Raw genomic sequence first — 26,797 nt, 5'->3', positions numbered from 1 at the left:
GTGATTTTAAAGTAATGCTTTCAATTTGAGTTTGATCTTGATAATGTGGTGCCTTACTCTTGACATTCCGAGTATCAGATAAGAACAGAAAGCACATGGCAATCTAGAATGAAACATTTCAATACATAGCACTAACAAGTTCTAGCTTGAAATCTACAGAAGAACCAAGGTGTCACAACCATAAGACAAAGCATAAAAGAGACAGGTAGGGAGAAACTTTTCAGAATAAAATATTGTCGTTAGCATTTCATTGAATGCACTTTATAGTCACAGCCATCAAATAAACGTTTAGAAACCTTCATCAAAATAAGACAAACTAATCTTGATACAAACAATGACAAGGCTATTCCATTACAAAGCTACACCTTCTCATATCAGAACATGTCTATCTTTATAAAAGGGTCTGTATAAATCACACTGTTGTTGGTTTTCATCTCATAAAAAATTAATAAAATCATTTATTCTTTCCAGAAGGTTTATTGTCTTTTAATGGTAGCCATAGCTTTCTATAACTTTCTGGTATGGTGATATTTTCTTTGCAATATTCTTCTTTGCCTTTTCTCGGAGTGCCTGTAATGAAAATATTACATATGTATTTTTTGGAAAAACTTTTGTTGTAGCATACTATCATTCATACAATGTTAACTATACTTCTGTATACATGCTGTTAATAATGTTTCATGTCAAGGGAGGGATTGACTTGCCAATTAAAATGTAAAGCCAGATTGTTATTGCCTTGATATGATGCCGGCTTTCACTTTGAAATTCTTTCTTTTTTATATTGTTTTTTTCCCATTCTTTCTTATCTGGAACCTTTTTATGTTTCATTAATTTATGGTTACATCATGAATCAGCAATTTAGGCAATGCATGTTGAATTATGTGGAAACTACATTAACAATAAATTAGAATACACTTATTTCCTTAAGTTTATTTACAGTACTAGCTGTTTAAATATCAAACATCCATACCTAATTTTAAACTCTATTAAAAACAGATATCAATACATTTAGCAAAATTTTAGCAATGTTTGGAGACCATTATCAGAAATTTAAGACAAAGGAACAGAAATGGCTTAGAATCAGCAAGTTGATAGAGCCCACTGACTGTACCTTCTGTTGCCATGACATGTTTCAGTTGGTGGTACATGCTTGTTTTCACTATGAATCAATTCAGTGATTCGGTGATTAGTAAATCATCATCAACATGTCACAAATGTACAGAAATGTGTTCAGCAATGATGCAAATAAAATTTGCAAGGAATATATAATAAATGCATGTTGAGTGATATGTATAAATAAGCAGTGGAAGCTCTTTAATGCCGATTTAAATAAACTGCTTCGCTGAGCGCAGCTGGATACGCCCGCAGAGGTCCAACCCTAAACAGTTGGGGCAAAAATGGACACAATATTCAAGCTTGATACAGGTCTGAATTTGGATTGTTATTAAATATTTGACATATTATAGGTTTCTGAATAAATGTAGTCAAAGAACTTGAAATTGGTTATATGAATTAAATTTATATTCAATTAAAGATTTCTTGCTGTTGTAAAATACACTGTGTTGTTGTGCAATACACTGTGCTGTTGCGCAATACTTAGTAAATCTGTTGTCAGACTATAAACAAATAAAATCTTATAACTCAGAAACGTAAAATCAAAAATTTATAAAAATCAAAAGGGAGCTTACATCAATAGATATAAACAATTTACGAAAGTTTCATAAAAAATGCTTTCAGCATTTTTGAGTTATTGTCCGAAAACTGGAAAATCCCCCGTTTTGTAATGAAAAAAAAACACCCATAAATCGGAAACGTATAGTCTAAAATTTATAAAAATCAAAAGGGAGCTCATGTCGATAGAAATAAACAATTCAAAGTTTCTTGCAAATTGGTGAAATTGTTTTTGAGTTATTGTCCGAAAACTGGAAAACCCCCCCTTTTTTAATGACTAAAACCCCAAAACTCTGAAACGGTAAATCTGAAATTTAAAAAAAAACGAAAGGGAGCTCACATCAATAGATATAAACAATTCACCAAAGTTTCATGCATATTGGTTAAAGCGTTTTTGAATTAATGTCCGACATGTTGACGACGGACGGACGGACAACGGTATACCATAATACGTCCCGTAAACGGGCGTATAAAAATAACACAACCCTTGCACAAAAGTTATTCACAAAGAAATTGTTTTTGTAATCATCAAAAAATTTCCACAAAATGTCTTATGTCAATTTAGTCAATATTTTCTTGAAATTAGTCTTTAATCTTAATGAAAGGAGGTGTTGAGTATAGATTAAAATGAAATATGTTGAGAGTATACATTAAACTAACAGAAACAAACAAGTAAAAAATATCAAATTAATAATGATTTTTTAAAAATGTTACAAACATTTATTTTATCGGACAAATTTTAATATTCTGTTAGATTAACGGGCCATATAATTCCTTTAACTATTGATGTATTAGATAATTTTAAAAATGTCATGTAAGGCATCAGTATTATTAAAGACCTAATGATCCACTTTTGGAAAATTTGGCAAATTAAAAAAGTGTACAATAAGTTGATTTTTGCCATATAATTTTGATTTCCTTTTATTAAAGATACTTTCAACAATTTATGTTACTTCTACCTTTATGTCATAATGACATGTTCAATACTTTTAGAATGATACCTTTATGTCATAATGACATGTTCAATACTTTTAGAATGATACCTTTATGTCATAATGACATGTTCAATACTTTTGGAATGATACCTATCTAGAATATAACAATGCACCTTTCAATTTACACTTTACTAGTGTCTGGCTGCTGCATCAAAGCTAATAAGCAGGTGTCTATGTTTTAACTTTTAGTGCGGAAGCACTATGCCTGCATTAGTTTATTTGCAGGCATGTGTAAAAATGTTAAAACATTCACAACTTAAAGAACAATTTTCTAAAAGCAGACAATAATACTTGTAATAATTTTTTTTAGCTTGTTTTGATGACCATAACAGACATTTTAATTAGACAACAGAAATAGCTGAGAACCAACAGGTTTGTATATCCTTTAAATTGTACCTTCTGTTGCCATGACATGTTTCAGTTGGTGGTACATGCTTGTTTTCACTATGAATCAATTAAGTGATTCGGTGATTAGTAAATCATCATCAACATGTCAGAAATGCATGGTAAATATGTTCCATACTAATACAAGTGTTCACAGAATATTCAATAAATGCATGTAAAGTGAACCAATTTGTACAAACAAACAGGGATTAAAATTTCAATTTTCTCCAATTTCCAAATTAAGCCAGTTAACTTCAACATTGCTATTTTTGTTTCTTACATTTGCTTTCACAGGCTATGGTGTCATATGAAATTACAGCAAATACAATTAATGACGCAAGTATATATTTTTTTAAATTGGGCTCTTTCATGCAAATTCAAAAAATACAGCAAAAACCCTTGCACAGAATGTTATTCACACAGGAAGTTTAATTTTTTATATTTGCCAAATAAAATAATGCTTGTTTCCCCATGTTAATTTAACAAACAATTAGCCTTAATCTTTCACATCGACAACTAACAAAAGAGGTTAAGTATATGTAAACAAGACACCAACCCAACAACATGAAAATTAATTCAGTTATTTTGAAACCATACAAATACATGCAGGTTCATCACAAAATTAAATAATCATGTACTGTTATATTATTTTTTTTAAGACATCAGTACTTTTATAGTACAGCGTTCTGATGGTAACTCTTTTTTTCCATGACATATTTCAGTTGGTGGTACATGTTTGTTTTCACTATGAATCAATTAAGTGATTCGGTGATTAAGTAAATCATCATTAACATGTCATGAATGTTGATATTAATTATGTCACTGATAAGCTACCTCTATTTTCTTCTTTCTCTCATAGAATCTCTTTGATTTGACTTTACGTCTGGCTTCCAATGATGAGACAACCCTCTGGTACTTCCATCCAACTTCATGTGACAGTCTGTTCAGATCACAGTACTAAAATATGTTTTATAGAGATCAAAAAAATTGGACTTGGAAACAGGAATACAATCAATATCTCAAAAATAAACCTACACAGAGATATATCTAGTTTGTGTGACCTAATTACAAAATTAACATTTGTTGACTCTGAGGAAAACAGCAAGCCGAAGCGAAATTATACAGATTGTGTTACAGATTTGATGCTATTTATTCTAGAAACAAGATGGTGTTTTAAAATTACTTGTTTACCAAAATGCTAAATGAAATTCATGGTGGAGAACACCGGACTAAGTCTCACAAGGGAGACAACGAAAACCCAAACGTTCAAAATCAAAGGATGTTGTCTGTTGTGTTCCTTTTACTAATATTAAATTATTCCATTAGAGAAATAAATCATACATGCTGCAAAAATGTCATGCCATTTAAAAGACAATTAACTGTAGTTGCATTCTCTGTGACATATTTCAGTTGGTGGTACATGATTGTTTTCACTGTAAATCAATAATGTGATTCGGTGATTAAGTAAATCATCATCAATATGTCCATGATAAGAGAACTACAGCTATTTTTTTTGGGGCTTCTACTAGGGTATAGGGAGTTTGTAAATATTCTTGGGGAAAATTGTTATTTACAAATGTTTTATAATATATATCATAGAAAACCATGCAAGATAGAATGTATGACAAATCTTCAACAAAAAGTTCCAAATAGGAAAATGTCCCAAGAGAGTAAACAGCCATGAAATTACGTATAACATGTTTTTTGTCTTCCAAACAGTCAGGGGTACTACTTAAACAAGTGATTTCAGAATCACTCCCTCAAGTGATTTTGACTGTGAAATATTAAAAAATTTCACACAGACTTTTTAAAATCACTGAAACAAGTAATTTTAGAAGTTAAAATGTAATCACTTTAATAAGTGTTTATAACATGTTCTTGATATTTTTCCCACAAGCTTGATTTTTTTATTGGTAAAAAGACAATAATTCCATTGAAAAAACAACTATGTATATGCAGAAATTGTCTTTTGCTTGATAAGCCTGACACTTTTACAGTTTTTTAAAATATGCAAAAACTGGAATAGTTTGTAGATCAGGTCATAACCTTGAAGTAGATCATTCTAACTCTTAAGAAAACCAATCAGGTTACCTAATATTGTTGATCTTTGTCTGATAGTAAGAGTAGTTAATGAATTTTTGATTACAGAAAAATTCCCAAGGGTACTTTTAAAAGCTTTAGGGCACTAACTTACTGCCCAAGCGCACTGGTGAAATTAATATACAAAGAAAAAGGGATAATTGATTTATGTAGGAAAATTATAGAAAAGATTGTGAAAATATGGAAAATCAATGAAATTAGCATTTGAAGATCAAAGAAAACACTAAAATCACTTAAATAGGTGATAACTGAATTTATCAAATCACTGAAATAAGTGATGATGAAATCACTTGTTTAAGTAGCACCCCTGACTGCCAAAAGTGGATTTAAAAAATCTGTTTTTCTGTTAAAAATCTTTTTTTTAGGAACAAGACCCATATGTTTCTATATTTTGAGGAAATTCTATGATCTGTTTCAGTTGGTGGTACATGTTTGTTTTCATGAGAAATCAACAATTGATTCGGTGTTAAGTAACTCATCATCAACAGATCTATATCAGGCCAATTATTTTCATGATATTCACAAGCCTGTCACAAAATAAACAAAAAGAAAAATGTCTACACTGTAGGTGTGCCAAATTAGCTATGGGGTTTTGAAAGCATTTTTTAATTTTATCCCTCCATGCATAAAATTTAATTGACTATTTCATATTATTGTTGAGGCTATCTTTCTAAAATGATCATAACCTATATATTTAAACTTATTGCAAGTGCCTTTCTAACCCGCCACCTTTAGAATATATTTGGGAACCGCCCATAATTTAGAAGATGTTTCAAGAAATGAGTTATTGCAAGAGGTATGCATTTCTCTCAATTTTGAAGAAGTATTTATGCAGTACAACTGATGTATTAATTTACCACAAATATAATGTTTAAAACTACAATGTTGAACAAAAACATCGACACTTCAGTGATGAGGGTTCACTTTGCATTTACACAGGTAAATTGACTTATATTTGTTTACTACACAACAACAAATTGAAAGAAATGTCAGATTTTAATTTCCATTTCATATAGATCAAGGTAGGTAAGGTAAAATCATCACTCATTTCTATCAGTTAAATTTTCCCTCACATTGCCTCAATCAATATTACGGACTGCAACAGCATAAATCAAAACCAGGGGAATAACGAAATCAAAAGTAGATGGGAACATAGCACATTTCTACTATAAAGATCTTTACCTTCCTCATTGGATTCAGTCTCAGTACTTTGAGTGCAGATGGTACCACTTGTCTCTTTTGTTTGTCGTATGGTGGGGGAATACCCTCAAACACTTTTAGTCTGGCCAGAGCTTCCTTTCCTCTGGTTTGTTTATGTGGTACCATTCCTATATTTACATTAATAATAAATAAATTTTTCAATATTTATAAAAAATAAGGCACAGATTATTTAACTTTTTTAAATCTTGAAAAAGGTATATATGCAGCAGATACTTTATTAAATTACTGCAAAAGGAGTTATAATGTCTGTAAGGTTACTCCAACACTTCAGCTATGAAGGTCAACCTGGCTAGGTTGGTTTACTTTCCTTCATACTGCACATGAAATATAAAACAGAAAGAAATGTCAGATATTAATTTCCATTTCATATAGATCAAGGTAGGTAAGGTAAATCATCATTCATTTCTTTCTGTTTAATTTTTCCTTGTCTTACTCTAAACTAACATTATAGATTACAACTTAGCATTTTATTCAAGCTACACCATACATACAAACTCATCAGTATAAAGTAGTAATAAAATGCTTCGCTGGGCGCAGCTTAATACGACCGCAGAGGTCGAACCCTGAACAGTTGGGGCAAGTATGGACACAACATTCAAGCTTGATACAGCTCTGAATTTGGATTGTGATTAAATATTTGACACAGCATAGGTTCTGACACAGAAAGAATGTGGTCTAAGAACAATTTTTTTAATTTACCTATTATGGTCCAATGTCCAAAATCAAAATACATGGTTAGATTCAGCAGATCAAAGAACCCCATATATTCATTTTTTGTTGAAATCAAACAAAGTTTAATTTTGGACCCCCAACTTGAACAAACTTGAAAACTGGTCCCATAATCAAAAATCTAAACACATGTTTAGATTCAGCATATCAAAGTACCCCAAGAATTCAATTTTTGTTAAAATCAAACTAAGTTTAATTTTGGACCCTTTGGACCTTAATGTAGACCAATTTAAAAAACGGGACCCAAAATTAAAAATCTAAAAACACGGTTAGATTTGGCATATCAAAGAACCCCAATAATTCAATTTTTGATGAAATCAAACAAAGTTTAATTTTGGACCCTTTTGACCTCAATATGAACCAATTTGATAGCGGGCCCACAAAATAAAAAATCTAAATACATGGTAAGATTCAGCATATCAAAGAACCCCATATATTCAATTTTTGTTGAAATCAAACAAAGTTTAATTTTGGACCCCAATTTGGACCAACTTGAAAACTGGGCCAAAAATCTAAAATCTAAATACATGTTTAGATTCAGCATATCAAATAACCCCATATATTCAATTTTTGTTGAAATCAAACAAAGTTTAATTTTGGACCCCAACTTGGACCAACTTGAAAACTGGTCCCATAATAAAAAATCTAAACACATGTTTAGATTCAGCATATCAAAGGACCCCAAAATTCAATTTTTGTTAAAATCAAACTAAGTTAAATTTTGGACCCTTTGGACCTTAATGTAGACCAATTTAAAAAACGGGACCCAAAATTAAAAATCTAAATACATGGTTAGATTTGGCATATCAAAGAACCCCAATAATTAAATTTTTGATGAAATCAAACAAAGTTTAATTTTGGACCCTTTTGACCTCAATATGAACCAATTTGATAGGGGGCCCACAAATAAAAATCTAAATACATGGTAAGATTCAGCATATCAAAGAACCCCATATATTCAATTTTTGTTGAAATCAAACAAAGTTTAATTTTGGACCCCAATTTGGACCAACTTGAAAACTGGGCCAAAAATTTAAAATCTAAATACATGTTTAGATTCAGCATATCAAAGAACCCCATATATTCATTTTTTGTTGAAATCAAACAAAGTTTAATTTTGGACCCCAACTTGGACCAACTTGAAAACTGGTCCCATAATAAAAAATCTAAACACATGTTTAGATTCAGCATATCAAAGAACCCCAAGAATTCAATTTTTGTTAAAATCAAACTAAGTTTAATTTTGGACCCTTTGGACCTTAATGTAGACCAATTTAAAAACAGGACCCAAAATTAAAAATCTAAATACACGGTTAGATTTGGCATATCAAAGAACCCCAATAATTCAATTTTTGATGAAATCAAACAAAGTTAAATTTTGGACCCTTTTGACCTCAATATGAACCAATTTGATAGCGGGTCCACAAATAAAAAACTTTAAATACATGGTTAGATTCAGCATATCAAAGAACCCCAAGAATTCAATTTTTGATGAAATCAAACAAAGTTTAATTTTGGACCCTTTTGACCTCAATGTGGACAAAGTTGATAACGGGGCCCAAAAATCAAAAATCTAAATACATGGTTAGATTCAGCATATCAAAGAACCCCATATATTCAATTTTTGTTGAAATCAAACAAAGTTTAATTTTGGACCCCGATTTGGACCAACTTGAAAACTGGGCCCATAATCAAAAATCTAAATACATGTTTAGATTCAGCATATCAAAGTACCCTAAAAATTCAATTTTTGTTAAAATCAAACTAAGTTTACTTTTGGACCCTTTTGACCTTAATGTAGACCAATTTGAAAACGGAACCAAAAATTAAGAATCTAAATACACGGTTAGATTCGGCATATCAAAGAACCCCAATAATTCAATTTTTGATGAAATCAAACAAAGTTAAATTTTGGACCCTTTGGACCTCAATGTGGACCAATTTAAAAACGGGGCCCAAAATCCAAAAACTTAATACACGGTTAGATTCAGCATATTAAAGAACCCCAAGAATTCAAGAATAAAACCCCATTGAAATTGATCAAGAAATAAGCAATTTATACGAAGTATCTTCTTTTGCACAATACTGTGCAATTGAATATTTCTTGCTATTGTGCAATACTGTACAATTGACAATTTCTTGCTATTGCGCAATATTGTGCTATTGGATATTTCTTGCTATTGCGCAATACTGTGCGATTGAAGATTTCTTGCTATTGCGCAATACTGTGCAATTGAAGATTTCTTGCAATTGTGCAATACTGTGCAATTGAAAATTTCTTGCTATTGCACAATACTTATTATATAATAATTTACACATCCTGTTTGGTGTGTATCTCCTACCATATCATTATTATTTGCTTTTAAATATTAATCAGAAATAACCAACTTAAAATGGAAAATTTTAAAAGAAAAAAAAAAGGAAAAAAAGAAAAAAAAAATTCCCCCCCCAAATTTTTTGAACCCCCTTATGATTCATCACCCCCAAACTCAATCCCAGCCTTCCCTTTGTGGTATGGTACCTTGCAGTACAATTTCAGAGAGATCCATAAACTTGAACACAAGTTATTGTCTGGAAACTAGAAAAATGCTTATTTTTGGCCCCTTTTTGGCCCCCAATTCCTAAACGTTTCGGGCAATTACCCCCAAACTCAATTCCAGCTTTCCCTTTGTGATATGGAACCTTGTAGTACAATTTCAGAAATATCCAAACACTTACACACAAGTTATTGTCATGAAACTAGAAAAATGCTTGTTTTTTGCCCCTTTTTTGGCCCCTAATTCCTAAAATTTTGAGGCAATTACCCCCAAAATCAATCCCAGCATTCCCTTTGTGATATGGAACCTTGTGGTACAATGTCAGAGAGATCCATACACTTACACACAAGTTATTGTCTGGAGGTTACAAAAATGCTTATTTTTGGCCCCTTTTTGGCCCCTAATTCCTTAACTGTTGGTACCATAACCCCCAAAATCAATCCCCACCTTCCTTTCGTGGTATTGAACCTTATGGTAAAATTTCATGGAGATCCATTCACTTAAACTAAAGTTAGAGTGCGAAAACCAATGTGTCTTCGGACGACGACGACGACGACGACGCCAACGTCATACCAATATACGACCAAAAAATTTTCAATTTTTGCGGTCGTATAAAAAGGAGTTATTTTTATTTTATTGAAAAGAAGGAAAAGGTGTATTACAGTAATAACAAAAAAAAAAAATCCTTCAATTCACTTGACAAAACCTATTAAAACAAAAGAAAAAGTTTTAATATCAAAAGTCCCAGTGAGGCCTTAACATGGAGTGAAAGCCTAAACCTCAAAGCAAGATATACAAATCCATAGCAACTGTTAAAGTTGATTTCTCTGCTAGGCATTTATGCTACATCTGTGGCACAGTGCAAGGAAGCACAATGCTATATCTTATTGTCAACAATTACAGACATAAAAAAATTCATTCTTATACCACATTTCTCTTTTTAGTAGGAATATTTATAAAATGCAAAAACTATATTGTGTATTTATCTCTTGACTTCACAAACACCAACATTACCTCTAACTGTTTTGTAAAATACTTTGCTTGGAGCTCTAAAATGAAATGGGCCACGGGATGGCTTGACATTACATCTTAACTTCAGGTAGTCAAGATACTTCACTGTAAAAGAAGAAAATACATATAAATATCAATTATTCTACCTAAATTTGCAATTAATACATGTAGCTAATTTGATTCAATGTAGCAGCTCAGGATAAAAGCTAGCCTACAGAAAAATCATTTTTTTCTGATTGATTTTTCAGAGACCAAACTTCCACTCACCATTTTTAGAAAGGATGGGTGGTGCTGCTCAATATTAAATTTTCTGTTCAATGTTTCCATAATTGTTCATTTAATCTTAATATGGTCATGATATTGTTTGTCTTTCTTCGATTTGTGGTAAATTTTTTATGGTCCCAATTGTTTCTGACTTTGTTACAATATAAAATTGAGAAGCACCATCAGAATATTTTTTCTACATCAACTTCAGACAATGTAGGTAAGAATACAATCATCACTGATGCTATTTCACTAATCAAGAAATTTTATGAAGAACACGCAAGTCTCTGTTTTTAAGAATCTAAATTTGTTTGATACAGTAAAAATTACTGTTTATAAGAACCGTCTTGGGAAGATCAAAAGAACTCTACAGATTCACATAGGGAACAATCTAGTTAAAACTGTGTGGTCCAATAATCTTAATTATTACAGTCTAATGTGCAAATTTTTTAAAGAACTTTTAACACCATGGACAAGACGTGAACATGAATTCACCATTGTTCTCATATTTTGTATATATTGAAACCATTTGCCCAAGAAAATCAATTAAATTTCATACAGATAATAGTCATTTATAGTGAAATCTATGTCACAAAACACCATCAAAAATGAAAAGTTTAAGGGCAAACACAAGTTTTAGAAGCCTGAATGCAGTGGCTGTGTTCCAAAATATTCAGGTATTTTTGCTATTTTTGGGGTTTGTATTTTTTATATATTTGCTTAACATAGATGTTGCAGATATCTACAAACTGACCCTTTTTGTTCTCCCATGGAATAATTGTCCACTAGATGGACTCTTTAAAAAAAAATCTAGACAGTCAACTTAAACACACCATCAGAATATTTTTTCTACATCAACTTCAGACAATGTAGGTAAGAAATAGATCATCATCAGTGCAATTTTTATTGTTCAAAAATTAACTGTAGACTTTTAATTAAATCACCATTCTCTTGGTTTCTACAAGTTCATTACATGTGAAGTTGAACTGTATGAAAGCATATAAAAAATACACATTCTGGGGATAACAACCACTTTATTTATTTCCTACAGATACATGTATCAATTTTCAATATATATATATATACAAACAACATTGACTGTATAAAGTTACAATTATAGAAGCATGTGTTGAATGTCAAATTTATTTACATATATAATACTGAATGAAGTAAATTACAGCTTTTACATTTAAATAGTCATATTTCTGTTATCAGTTGGCCATGTCTAAGATGATGATGATGGATGACTGCTTAACGTCCAGCAGCAAATAAGTATGCATATTCAGAAAGAGAACATGTTCAGTGTGAATAAATGCTCCGTGTTGAAGGCCGTACCTTGACCTATAATGGTTTACTTTTATAAATTGTTACTTGGATGGAGAGTTGTCTCATTGGCACTCATACCACATCTTCCTATATCTATGTAAATGTAATATGAATATTAACCCTGCTTTGTACTAGACCAACTTGCTGAGCTGGATTTTGAACGTGCCAGTTCACAAGGTAACAGTCCACAGGAAGACATGTCACCTTTTCCAGACTCCAAGCTGACCAGTCTTTGCTCTTACTCATTAATGCTGCGTGCTTAGCGGAGGAGAAGCAAATACCAATTTTAAAGTCTTTGGTTTGACACGCCGGGCCACGTCTAAGAAGTGTGTGCTTTGGTCAATAGACTTCTTGTAATATTTCACAACTGAGATTGTAAACAAATAAACAGATTAGATTGGTAACTTTTTGATCAGTCAAATCAGTCCAAATTTTTCTGTACTCTCGACAGGATGAACACATATTTTAATGTATTCTGTGAACACCTTAAGTAAAATTTTGGTATTTCAGGTGATATTGATCACTTGTTTATCAGTGGTATCATATGACTCATCGATGTTCCACCTGCGAGCCTTTTTTCCAATGTGTGTATATTTAACATTCATCAAAGCTATACAAATTAGTCATGTGTAGCTCTTTCAGCATACAGCAGCATCAGAATAAATTATCTTCACAACATTCAGACAATGTAGGTAAGTTTAACAATCATCATTTAACTACTGCAATGCTTACTCAATACAGGCAAATTTGTATTTATAATGAGACATTTGACAGAATTTCTTTTTTATTCTTGAATTCCATATTCTTTCAAAACAGTACCTTTAAAATCCAAGACAGCTGACGGTACATTTTTATATTGAAAACTTGCAATACTACCATCATTTCTGCCCTTTTTTTTCAAATTCTTATAACATTTTACTTACACTTAGATCTAAAGAAGTTGCCAGAGATGTTGATACCTTCACATCTTACAACAACCACTCTTTGTCCTGTAATGAATACAATATTTTAAGTGTTTTAAGGTTGGTAGGGTTTTATCTTTTCACAATTTATAAAAATATCAAAATTGCACAAGAAACTGTTCTCAGTGTCCCCGCCTGCCCTAAATAGAAGGGCGGCCCGCCCTTGGTGCCCTTACCCCCGCCCTTCTGCCCTCCAAAGTAAAAGAATGCACCCCTCTGCCTTTTCAAAAAAATAAAATTTCCAAATTTCATGCCTACCGGCGTTTCCGGTAAAATTGTTAGCTAACTGATTGTGTAACACTAATTAACTGACAATGGGATTAAGTTAAATACCTAGTGCTTTGGCAGTGTTATCACCTTTGTTAATGATTGTTTACTGCTAATTAGTGGATTTAAGGTTATTGAACAAATACTAGATATTTAATACAGAATGAAATGTCCACATGTTATCCATTTGTAATGTTTATGTACAGCATGTACACCTGAAAAAATTATTTCAGGAGGCATAACATAAAAAATAAAATCTTAACAATTTCAAAAGGCATACATAGTTTTGACTTAATTGGTAAAAAATGTTTTGTTTCATAACCATGAGTATGAAATTTAAAGAAGAATCAAAGAAATTTGTACTTTGAACATAACAAGATTCACTTCCTGTTTTACTTCTTGTATTTTATAATCCTCCTGACATAGGAGCACTCAACAAAATTATTTTTAACAATGATGGAGAAAAAAGTAACTGTTTATACCTTCTGGAATATTTTATTGCATCACTATAATATGATCATCTACAGTCTCACCTGTTATATTTATAAAATTCCTTACTAAGGAGCACTTTGGTGTGCACTTAAAAATACTTTTTTGTAACAATTCAAATGATAATAAATAACTCTCAATAACATATATACTATATGTTTGAACAAGTAATTTAAATGTAGATAATTTAATTACATTAAACATTCAATTTTGCATGTATAACTCCACCTTTCAAAACTACTTGTTTATTTTCATAGACTGGTATAAGTTATAAAACATTGAAATTTCTGATGATTATTTTCCTTACCAAATGTACTAGTTATCAAAATGATATATATATGCTTTGCTTCATGGTATGATAATTTGATAAAAAAAAATTTCTTACTGGAACCAATATCAAGAACACATTAATTTCTGAATATGGTTTAAATACAACTAATGTTCTCCAGCTGCATGAGCCTAGCAATATTCAAGGTAATTTATACACTGTCCAACAGTGCCCTTAAAATCTGGGTTATAACGCTAGTGTGCCCTTTCAGACAACTAGCACCCTTCTGCCCTGAGATTCAAGCTGGAACACTGGTTCTGGATTTATCTTTTTATTACTGAAATCTTAAAAAATACTGAGCTCCTTTACATTATTGGGGTGACAAATATTTATTTTGGTATCTGAGGTCAGAGGATGTTTCTTCTGACCAATATTAATTAAAGATTTTATAAAAGAAACTACAATGTAAAAATTTGTAAGGGTTCCGCGGAACCCAGTGTCTCGCCTACTTTGCTGTTAGTCGCAAGCTCAACAAAAATGGGGAAAAAATTATTTAAAATTTTCCTCTAGATACTATCTTTTGATTGTAAGAAGTTCTTTTCAAGTTTGGTAAAAATCCAAGAAGGTTTATGAATCTAATAAATGTTTTAAAAACTTTAACTGCAGACTGTACGTAATGTTAACTGGAATAAAACTAAGTCCATTTATAAGTAATATACGGAAAAACAGGAAATAAATTTTTACAAAATTTCCTTCCAGATACTAGCTTTTGATCATAAACAAGCTTCTGTCCAAGTTTGGTACAAATCAGGATAGTTTGAGAGTTATTAAAATTTTGAAAGCTTTAACCACAGAGTGAATGTAATGTTAGCTGGCAGAAAAACTAAGTCCATTTATAAGTAAAATACGGATAAACAGGATTTTTTTTAACAAAATTTACTTTTGAATACTATCTTGTGATCACAAACAAGCTTCTGTCCAAGTGTGGTACAAATCCAGGATAGTTTAAGAAAGTTATTAAAATTTAAAAAACTTTAACCACAGAGTGAATGTTATGTTAACTGGCAGAAAAACTAAGTCCATATACGAGTAAAATACGGATAAACAGGTTTTTTTTGGTTTTTTTTTAATTTTCTTCTGGATACTATCTTATGATTATAAACAAGCTTCTGTCCAAGTTTGGTACAAATCTAGGATAGTTTAAGAAAGTAGTTAAAATTTAAAAAACTTTAACGAACAGAGTGAATGTAATGTTAACTGGCAGAAAAATTAAGTCCATTTATGAGTAAAATACGGATAAACAGGATTTTTTTTAACAAAATTTACTTTTGAATACTATCTTGTGATCACAAACAAGCTTCTGTCCAAGTGTGGTACAAATCCAGGATAGTTTAAGAAAGTTATTAAAATTTAAAAAACTTTAACCACAGAGTGAATGTTATGTTAACTGGCAGAAAAACTAAGTCCATATACGAGTAAAATACGGATAAACAGGTTTTTTTTGGTTTTTTTTTAATTTTCTTCTGGATACTATCTTATGATTATAAACAAGCTTCTGTCCAAGTTTGGTACAAATCTAGGATAGTTTAAGAAAGTTGTTAAAATTTAAAAAACTTTAACCACAGAGTGAATGTAATGTTAACTGGCAGAAAAATTAAGTCCATTTATGAGTAAAATACGGATAAACAGGATTTTTTTTTTACAAATATTACTTCTGGATACTATCTTATGATCATAAGCTTCTGTCCAAATTTGTTTGAAATGCAGGATAGTTTAAGAAAGTTATTAAAATTTGAAAAACTTTAACCAGAGTGAATATTTGTGGACGCCGCCAAGGACGAAATGTAGGATCGCTATGTCTCGCTTTTGTGACAAAAGTTGCAGGCTCGACAAAAATCAAATTGGACATTTCTATTTTCTCTTTAAGGTTCATCAAAAGGAATTGAAAAATATAGCAGTGTTTATACCACAAAATCTACGCAATGCATTTGAGAAAGTTTTAAGGCATGGCTGGACCTTGATAGCTATATGTAGTTTATGTTCCAGAAATTTAAAAACTTACCTGGATTTTGATGTGCATTTTTTTCCATTCTGCAGCAGATAGCAAAATAAACAAGCACTCGAGTTTAACAAGTTTAAATCACCTATTGTTTTAAGATATCTATTGTCCATTCAAATCAATACAACTCACACTTATTATATGAGAGGAGCTTCTCAAACCTCTTTCCCCAACTTATAGCACCGTCTACAGGAATGAAAAAGAAAATGAATAGAAAAATCCAGTTTAGTTTTTAATATTTTCAAACTTAAAATGCATTTTAATTTTATATATCTAGGTCCAGCCATGCTCTAAAACTTTTCCAGATGCACAGGTTTGTCTGTACCCAGAGAAGTTTGTGGTGTAAATACGGCCATATTTGCTAAAAGGATGTGACCCTTTAATAAAACACTGTTTTTTTTTTAATGCTCTCACCTTGTAAAATTGTTTTGGAAACTACTGCAGCTAAACGTCCCATTAAATGCCCCCTGGCATCAATGATGATGGGCTGGAAAAGAAAATATTAGAAATCTGATTCACACAATTCTGGTCATTTAGAGAGGATTTGAACCTTTTTCTTCAAATGGTCAAATTCATGCCAGAAGTCATGGAATGAACAAACTTGTATAGATTTCAATATGACTGTAATGATTTGACATTAAGTTATTTTCCTTGGTGCCAAGTTGGAGGTGTAACTGTAGGTCATGTGACGCTCGTTTCAAATTTCAGGCCCTTAGACATTATTTATCTAAATATATTTATATTTAAAGAGAACAGATTTTTAAGTCCAATTAAGATCAGAACATTGTTTCATTTAACAGAAACAAAAACATGATTGGTAACTAAAAAGTAAAAAATGAGTAAATTGATTTTTATTCCATGGATGCAAATTTAATCAAAAATATTTTGAAGTTTAAATAAATTTTGAGCATTGTTACAGTATATTGCTTCTGTTTTAACTTTAATCAGACTTTCCAATTGACCATTGGAATTGACACGTCAAAATTGGAATAATTGATGAAAGAATACGAAACCAGTCGTCCCAGAATTCATTTTTTTCTAAATATTCAAATCAATAATATACAATAGGCCTGACCTGCATGTTGTACCAGGTTCTACTACAGAGTGAAAACCAGCAGCTATGACATGGTCATGAACTTACACTACTTTCATTACAGAATTGGGTCAAAATACAAAACCAGCAGAGTAACCATATTTCTAAAGATTTTCTCCATAAAGGAAAAGACTATTTGGAAATAAGTACAGAATATTTACATGCAGTGAAATTTTAATTTTTTTCTTTGGTTTCAGATATGATCAGATGTACAATTTTTTTTCTGGACTGAAATCCCATGTCATTTTGATCATTGGCCTTTCTGAATCGAGACTTGCCTGGCAAGTATGACTTGTTTCTTGTCAAATCTTGGGATTATTTGAAAAATGGGGGGATTGTTCGATTGATTGAATTAACACACTACTTTACTGATCATTGTAGATTTTGGACCTGTATTTCATCCAAAGTACTCAACTTATTACTTTATACATATACTCTAACTTAGCAAAATTCATTTTATTGGACAAGTGCCTGTTCGGTCTATAATAGACCGAACAGGCACTTGTCCAATAAGACTATAGAGCAAAATTCTCGAAAAAAGAGACACCTTTCCTTATTTTCTGTAAACCTTCATAATTTTATCACCACTCAGTTTTTTATTGACTGATCATGAATCATCATGGTTTGAATCAGTGAAATTAATGAATACTGAAAAACAGCGAAATCGAAAGAATGTCAACACGTGGGTTTCACGATGTCAAAATGACTGCAGTGGTGATTTATTTCGATAAAGGATTACAAGATATATAACAGTGGATATCATTCATTGTTTTGGGATTTTGGTTTTTTGCATGTTTCGTTCTATCGACATGTATTATTGGTAAAAATTCTAAACAACTAGTTATGCACCTTCTCCGTGAAACCCATGTTGAAAAAAAGGAAGTACTACGGGGTTCACAATATTAAATTCACGAGAAACAGGAAACAGAATAAAATTCAAGTTTTGACTGTGACAACGTTGATATTTTCCGTAATTGACAACTAATAGTGTTTGGCGAAAGGTGCTTTATTAGAATGAACGATATAATGCCCCTCAACGAATGAAAAGAATAAACTGAAGGATCTAAACCAACAAGAACAATTAACTCTCTGAAAAACGGATCTAGATAAAGACAATAATTTACCATTGACATGTAAAGCAAAAACGGGAGCATACTTATTACCAGGTATTAAAGTCACAAGATGTTTGTAAGCTCGAACAGGACATATTAATGGCTCGACTGAGCAGCATAGAGAAACCTGATGTGTGTAATTGTGATCTTGTCTAGTCTTTGATCATTTCAATAAAAGAAGGATACCCTTATCACTAACAACAACATTCTTCCTGATCAATTGTTCACGGGAATTAAAAGAACTGAGCAGAGCTTCTGCTGACCAGGTTTGACGCCCTAAGCATACCAAAAAAAAGCAAACGTTAGAAAACACCATAAACAAGCATCTACATAATCATAAATATTCAACAACCTAACAATATCAATCAGTAAATGTGTCGATAACAATGGCAATTTTGACACAGCCACACAGTGCTGATTCGTATGGCTCAATCCCCTTAAAGTCAATTTCAAATCTGTAGATAAAAAAGGTTCCACAGTAAAACCAAACAGTTGACTCCAGGTCTTAATGCCAGAAATATAATTCTTTAAAAAAAATTACAGAAGAAAAACTGCGTAAACTCTTGGATAAAAAACATGCGTAAGCACACAAGGTATCCTTAATACAAGGAAATGGTCGATAAAACACACAAAAAATATGGTATGCATTGAGTTGACTCTTCAGATTAGAATAAGTACCAGGCCGAAAGGCTGCACCACTAGCAAACGTGACCTCTTTCTGTAAAACTGCTCTTCTGCATGGACTTAAGACCTGGAAGACACAAGACAACAGTAATTAGATAAACAACAAATGTCATATTCATTATCATAGTTACTCTTATCACCAATTATGCGCTAAAATAGTATAAATGTATCATGTATGAACACCTAGATAATAATGATATTATTAAACATGTGACTAAACACTTCTTTCTCGACAAAATCTGAATTGTACATCTTAGATCCTATGAACAACTGTGATCTGTTCTTCTCCGAAAGATTCCAACGGGATATTGTCGCACACAAGTACCATATTTGACGTGCCAAATTCAACATTTCCTGATTACGTCCTGATCCCCCATTTAAAATATCGACACATGATTGATAGTCGCAAAACAGCTGTACACGTTTATTTGAGATACTAGATGTCCAAAATTGAATTGCTATATAAATCGCATACATTTCAAGCACAGATATGTGCATGTCCCGCAAAGATTCCGGCATGTCCGAATGAAAATATTCAAATGTCATGAAGTTTACACCACCAATACCCATGAGACAAGCGTCAGAGGAAATAATTGCGTCTGGTGAAGACCAATCTACACCAGGAATTATACTAGTTCCATTATAGTCATGTAAAAATAATAACCACCACCTAATGTCTTGTCTAAATTCATCAGTGATATATGAACACAATAATGATTAAAATGGTATTTTCGTTTAATGTCTGTAACATGCGGGAAATAAAAAGTCTTCCGCTTCGGACGCATTCGGAAATAAATGCTAACTTGCCAATAACTTGTTGTAACTGACGTTTAGAGCAATGTTTTTTCCGGGCAAATTTTTGTAACAACTCATAAGTCTCTTGCAATTTAGTCTCTGGAATTCGAACTGTCATGTCAATTGAGTTATACTCATTGCCGAGAAATGTCAAAACTTTTGTCGGCACTTTTCTTTGCTGACCTCTAATCCTAACCTCTGAAACAATTCTAAAACAAAATTATAGTAAGTAAGTAAATAAGTAAGTAATGACTTTATTTAAAGAGGGTGACTCAATTAGCATTTACTAATCTACCTTGAGGCCCTCACTAAGAACAAACAGTACAAATATCACAAAGCTTACAAATTTGAACATATTATGTAGATGCAATATTCATGCTAACTATACATTGTCTGTAGAACAAGAGAAAATTAAATTCATATATATGCATGCATAAAATACAAAATCATTAAAATATATGAGTGAGTTGTTATAAATCATTTACAGTCAAGAATTCTATACATTTTTGTTTAAAAATGCCCAGGTTTTCACAACATTTTATTTCATTTGGTAGTTTATTCCAAAGTATTGAGGAGCAATATGCGGAAGATTTCTTCATTGAATTTGTGTTCGGTCGCACAACAGCTAAATTATTATTTGCAGATGACCTTCGATTTCTACTATGTAGGTTAACAATTGGACAACAGAGTTCCTTTAAGTAATCAGGTGCTTTATCGTTGAGAATTCTATGAACAAGAATAAGTTTATGATATGAAATTCTAGATTTGAAATTTAACCATTTTAGCTCTTTAAATAAATTTATGCTAGGTGTTAGTATTGGTGCATCAAGTATAATCCTTGCAGCTCTTTTCTGCATTTTCTGCATTTTTTGATATCCATCTACATAACAATTTCCCAATATTGAGCAACAAAAATCAAATATGGGAAGAATATAAGCATTATAAAACAGCTTTCTAATCCGCAAACATCTCTTTTGGCCAAAGCTTTTTGTTTTTGTCTCATCGATTAATGTATGCTCCACATCTTATTGTATTCATATTAATTAACAAATTCACAACTTGTCGTAACACGGGGTGATTCACGGCGTGACATATAATGCATACATATTTGATGTTTATAATGACATTATGTTACTCAGTCTTGATTTTTTTTAATGGAATGTTGATTGTCTTTTCGTCGTTTTTCGTTTTCGTCGAAGTATTGTGAGTTTTCCCCCGACTTAAGAATTTTGATTGCCCCTTTGGTGTATTCCGTGTTTTAATATATATGTATTTTTTAAAACTTGTTCATGTTAATTGCTTGCTATGTTTTGTTTTAGTTATGTGGATTGGTGGTTGTTTCATTTATGTTATGATTTTTTAAAAAGTTTATTCCGACTGCATTTTGAACAATCTTGATCTTGAAGAAAAGGAATCCTTTGTATACACTCTCTTACTAGCTGTTCATTTTGCTACAGATTGCTGTCGATATGTCCTTTTGGTATTTGTGTAATTTGTTTGCATTCTTATGCTATTGACGTTTATCTCGCACATCCATGTAGACATATGATGTTCAAAACCAGCAATACAATTAATTCAAAGGGTTCATTCCCTCTATTCCCACTTTTTATAAATCTGGTAAGAAAAGTTAATATTTCATGTGGGAATAGGGGGAAAACTTGTGCAAACAAAGGATTATACTGTACAAACATTTTTTAATCAACTGTTAATTGACCAGTGTTTTTTTTTATTAGGACAGGTAATAAGTTATTTTTGCATCTGTATGGATTTTTTTTTTTTTTTAAACAAAATAAATATGAAAGAAATTAAAATATATAATTTCTTTTAGAACACAAATTCAACTGTAGATTCAAGCAAGCATAATATAACACAAATTATACAACAGCACTAAATCAAATCACACATTCTAGCACATACATTAGACAATCACTGTATACAAGTCTATTAAAGTTTATCAATCTATTCCACGTGAACAAGGTGGGAGGCTGCATCACCAAACTCTAACTCAGTCAATTAAAATTAATCAAATCTGATTGCTCATGCTTTGAAGTAAAGTTAACAGTTTTCACCCATTATTTTACATCTTTGATTATTGGTCCAAGTAATTATATTTTTAGAGTATACTTTTGTTCCACATCTGAAGATTATACTTGGTTATAATATTATTTTATATCATGATTTATTTGTACAGCAGACAATTCTTTAAGGTTATAAATTCAAAAATTTTAAAATAAATCTTACTCCAATCTATTTATCATAATTATTCTTTATTTTTAAATATATCTTTGACGAAAAAAGAAATAAACTAGGTATTATACATAAACAGTGTACCAAATATGTTATGTTTAAAAAAAAAATACAGGTAAATCTTAGGTGAAATTCTAATTAACCTTGATTGTTATAAAAACAAATTATTTATCAAAACATCTATTGTTATTTGCATGTGGGAATAGAAGGAATAGTATTTTTAAAAAGTGGGAATAGGAGGAAGACACCATTCAAAGCGATGACGGTTCATTCCTCCTATTCCCACTTTTTATAAATCTGGTAAGAAAAGTTAAAATTTCATGTGGGAATAGGGGGAAAACTTGTGCAAACAAAGGATTATACTGTATAAACATTGTTTAATCAACTTTTAATTGACAAGTGTTTTTTTGGATAGGTAATAGGTAATTTTTGTATGTGTATGATTTCTGTGTTTTTCGTTAAAATAAATATGAAAAAAATGGAAACAAATATAAGTTAATTATTTTATTTCTTTTATAACACAAATTCAACAGTAGATTCAAGCAAGCATTATAATATGAAACAAACAATACAAGTTAACAGCACTAAAACAAATCACACATTGTAGCACACACATTAGAAATTCACTGTATATAAGTCGATTAAAGTTTATTAATCTATTCAACGTGAAGAAGGTGGGAGGCTGCATCACCAAACGGGACTGTTGTGACTTCCAAGTTGCGGTGTCTAACCTTAAGCTTTTCTTATTTGTTGTTGATTTCGACATATTTTTATTTTTGTGCCACTCTCTTCCCATCGGCTGCATACTGGATCATGATCAGGGCGTTGAAAGCTTCCTCATGTTTCAGTAGTTTTATGAGTTTAAAGATGTTTGGATGTGGGTGCTGGACATGTTTCTTCAGCTTGCTGTGCCATCCCTTTAGATGATGTGTAGTCCTCGGTCCCTGTGTTGTGTAATGGTCCCAAAGGTGAATGTTCTGTTCGACCCAGTATGTTGTTACATAGTCTGTAAAGGGCGTGTAGTTGATGTTAGTATCAATCTGATCTATGTCGGTTAGGGCATTAAACCACACATCTTCGACCTCAGCAGTAGGTACAAGTGGAAGGACAGCGGCACGGCGTACTAGTTGATAAATGTTGTTGTGGAAAAAACAGCCTTTTGCGTTGATGCCAGGAAATACAGAATATGCGGCATTTTGGATGGCGACTTCATAGTCCAGGAAGATAGTGATAGGCTGAAGTTGCATTGTAGTTGGTGTTGGTGGCATACATCTTTGAGTAAAATCAGGAACCTTGTGTATACTAGTTCGCTCTTGGCTGGAAGTAAACTGTGTACCAGTGGATACATTGCGCCGTCAACCATTGCGTGAAATGTGTAAAGTTGGAAGAATAGGCTCGGACAGGAGTAGAATGTACCATCACCATATATGATATCTGCAGCTGCTAAGTGTGTTAGATTCTTTTGAGTACTGAAGATTAACATACGCCCAACTGTGTTGTCATCTGTTAGCAGGAATGAGTCACCTTTGGTAGTACGTGCCCAAATACCATCTATGTTGATTTCATCAACAGTTTTTGTTAAAACTGGTAGGTTCTTCTTGCGCTTGTTGTACATGGAAATCTTGCAAGATGGAAAAGTTTGTTATAATATTATCTATCATCAATTTATTTGTTTAGATGACAATTTATTAAGTTTACAAATTCAATGATTTTTTAATCTTACTTCTATTTTATGACTTATTCTTTATTTTTAAGTAATTCTTTGAAGAAGAAATAACATATTACAAATAAACAATGTATTAAATTATTTTTTTAAAAATAATATTATACTTAAACAGTGTAAGAAATATGTTTTCTTTTAAAAAATACAGGTAAATCTTAGGTGAATTTTTAATTAACCTTGATTGTTATAAAAACAAATTATTTATCAAAACATCTATTGTTATTTGCATGTGGGAATAGAAGGAATAGTGATTTTTAAATGTGGGAATAGGAGGAAGACACCGCGATGACGAACGGGGAATTTCAAATCTCTGTTTGAAAAAATGGAAGAAATAATAGAAGAATGTTATTGAGGACACGAATGCCCCAGCTCAAGCTTTGCAATTTTCCAAGTTAAAAAGGGACATTACTCTAGAACGATAAATGACTCACTACCCAAATTCAAACTCTGTCTGCGTCTTGTAGTTTTTAGCATTGTGTACGAGTTTCATAAAATTTGGATGAGACAAACTTAAGTAAGAGTGCGGAAACGAAAAAGGGACGGACGAAAGGACGGACAAGGGTAACACTTAATGCCCACATTGCCTACGACGGGGGCATACAAACTTGTTTAAAATATAGAAAGTAAATATTTTTTCCTACATATACTGTAGTCGATAAAATAAGTGTCACCCTTTCTTTGTTTATCTCAATTATTCACCAAACGAGGCAAGATCAAGAGTTATTTCCCATTGCATCTTACAGTAATTTTATGTGACATGACTGATAGTACTACAAGGAATTGTAAGGTTAGCTGCAATATCATATCAACGACTGATGAAAATGCAATTGCAAAAGGATTACAACAGTACGTATTACATATGAGTTTCTGGATGGGTGTCCTTCATTTCTGCATTCTTATTTTTTTATACCCATTATTATCTATTCTTTACATTTTTTGCCCATTATTCTCTATTTTTTACATTTTTTGCCCATTATTCTCTATTTTTTACATTTTTTGCCCATTATTCTCTATTCTTTACATTTTTTTGTCCATTATTCACTATTCATTGCTCGGCTTTATTCTGCACTTTTTGCCCAATATTCTCTATTCTGAAAACCCCATTCAGACTCTCTTATACATTAAAGTATAGAACGAGTAATAAATCTTTTCTGCAAATCAACTATTAACACCATTTTCAATTTCCGTTTGAATTTGAAAAGCCTTAATGTATAGCAAGACATCTAGAATTATTTGAATGGTGCAGTCTTTGCAACGTAATGAAACAGGTACTGTGGTGGTTTATTTTGGGGTTTTTAAATTTATACAAAATGCGTGTTGTTCAATTATATCATCTTTTCAAATATAGATATACGAAGTTATGTATATGAAAAGAAGTATGCATTTTTACGAATTAGTTGACTGACTTTCAAATTAATTTCCTTCAACTTTAATGCATTCCTATATGTTTATTGACGAGAAAATTTGAAACCTGTACTGTAAAGAAATGACACTAAAGAAAATATTATTTTTTAAATGTTTATTAATTCCCCATACTATATCCTGATTATCAACCGTGCAATAATCATTAGATTAAACTACTAATATCTGTATTAATACGTAAATAACATCATAACTATTACCAGGAGGTGGTAGGTAAGTCAATTTAAGTTAAAAAAAAAAAAAAAAACATAATTTCATTTCTTAAAATTTGATTATTAAAATAAGTTTCACCTATGTATACAGTTTGGATGATGATGATGATGGCTGCTTAATGTCCAGCGGCAAATTAATATTCATATTTAGGACGAGAACATGTTAATGTAATATGAGTATTAACCCTGCTTTGTACTAGATCGACACGCTGAGCCGGATTTTCAACATACCAGTTCACAAGGTAACAGTCCGCAGGAAGACATGTCACCTTACCCGGACACATTATTCTGACTCCGAGCCGACCAGTCTTTGCTCTTACTCCTTAATGCCACGTGCTTAGCGGAGAAGCATCAAATACCAATTTAAAAGTCTTTGGTTTGACGCTGCCGGTGTTCGAACCCACGACCTCCCGCACTTGAGGCGAACACGCTACCACGACACCACCGAGGCGGTTATATACAATTTGGATGTTCGAGAGAAAAACAGAAAAAAACAATATTAATATTAATATCTATATTAAAATTCAGATATATCGTAACTCGCTTATCCATATGAGCATTATAAAATCAGAGATCTATATTTTAATTAGATTGTGGTAAAATAAGGTGATTCAGGATGCTTATTCCGATATCAAAAAGGATGGGTGCCGATATTTTTTAAGCAACATCGTGAATTTTATAACCCCAACAACCTTGTGAATATCATTATTACCACACAGACAAACGAAAAAAGTATATATAAACCAGTCTAAAACCTGTGGACGACGGACGCAAAGTGGTGTCGACTTTGGCTACTTGCCAGGTAAGCTTAAAATGCAAAAAAACAAAAAACAAAACAAGAGGCTCCCTAGAGTCCGAATCCCTAGACTTATAAACAAGTTTACTTATTTGTTAATATTATTTAGTGGCATTTTTCTAAAAAAAATTATTGATGATCATTTTTACTGTTCTCCGTTTATACCAATATAGGTGTTCGAGATGATTAGCAAAATTATACTTGAAATAAGCTCACATGATCTTTTAGAAAACAAAATAAAGCTTCGACTGCAATTTACATTAACAATATTGTATTGGCTTTGTATTAATACGGTAAAATGGTGAGGATTAAAACAAGGAACCTATATTGTAATGTCAAGTCAATGCACTATTAGTGCATGTGTACAGAAAATTTTCGAGTGAAGACAAGATTGAACCGAAGCACACATGAGCCGAATATGTTCTGTCAT

At 31.7% G+C, this 26,797-nt stretch overlaps 1 protein-coding gene across 1 annotated transcript; it reads right to left on the bottom strand.

Moving 5' to 3' along the window:
* Window positions 1–445: 445 nt before the first annotated feature.
* On the bottom strand, window positions 446–18,299 carry LOC127724113 (60S ribosomal protein L13a-like). The gene is made up of 7 exons (XM_052230969.1): window positions 18,226–18,299; window positions 16,698–16,770; window positions 13,162–13,227; window positions 10,652–10,753; window positions 6,333–6,478; window positions 3,885–4,007; window positions 446–570 (listed from the first exon to the last, which is right to left on the bottom strand). Exons 1-7 carry the CDS (start codon window positions 18,241–18,243, stop codon window positions 487–489), a joined length of 612 nt encoding a protein of 203 aa, XP_052086929.1. The 5' UTR covers window positions 18,244–18,299; the 3' UTR covers window positions 446–486.
* Window positions 18,300–26,797: the final 8,498 nt, after the last annotated feature.

Source organism: Mytilus californianus, unplaced genomic scaffold (genome assembly GCF_021869535.1).
Source record: "Mytilus californianus isolate M0D057914Y unplaced genomic scaffold, xbMytCali1.0.p SCAF_14, whole genome shotgun sequence".
Lineage (NCBI taxonomy): Eukaryota > Metazoa > Mollusca > Bivalvia > Mytilida > Mytilidae > Mytilus > Mytilus californianus.
Note: the sequence above shows the minus strand (reverse complement) of the source record. Positions and strands in the feature narration are given on the sequence as shown.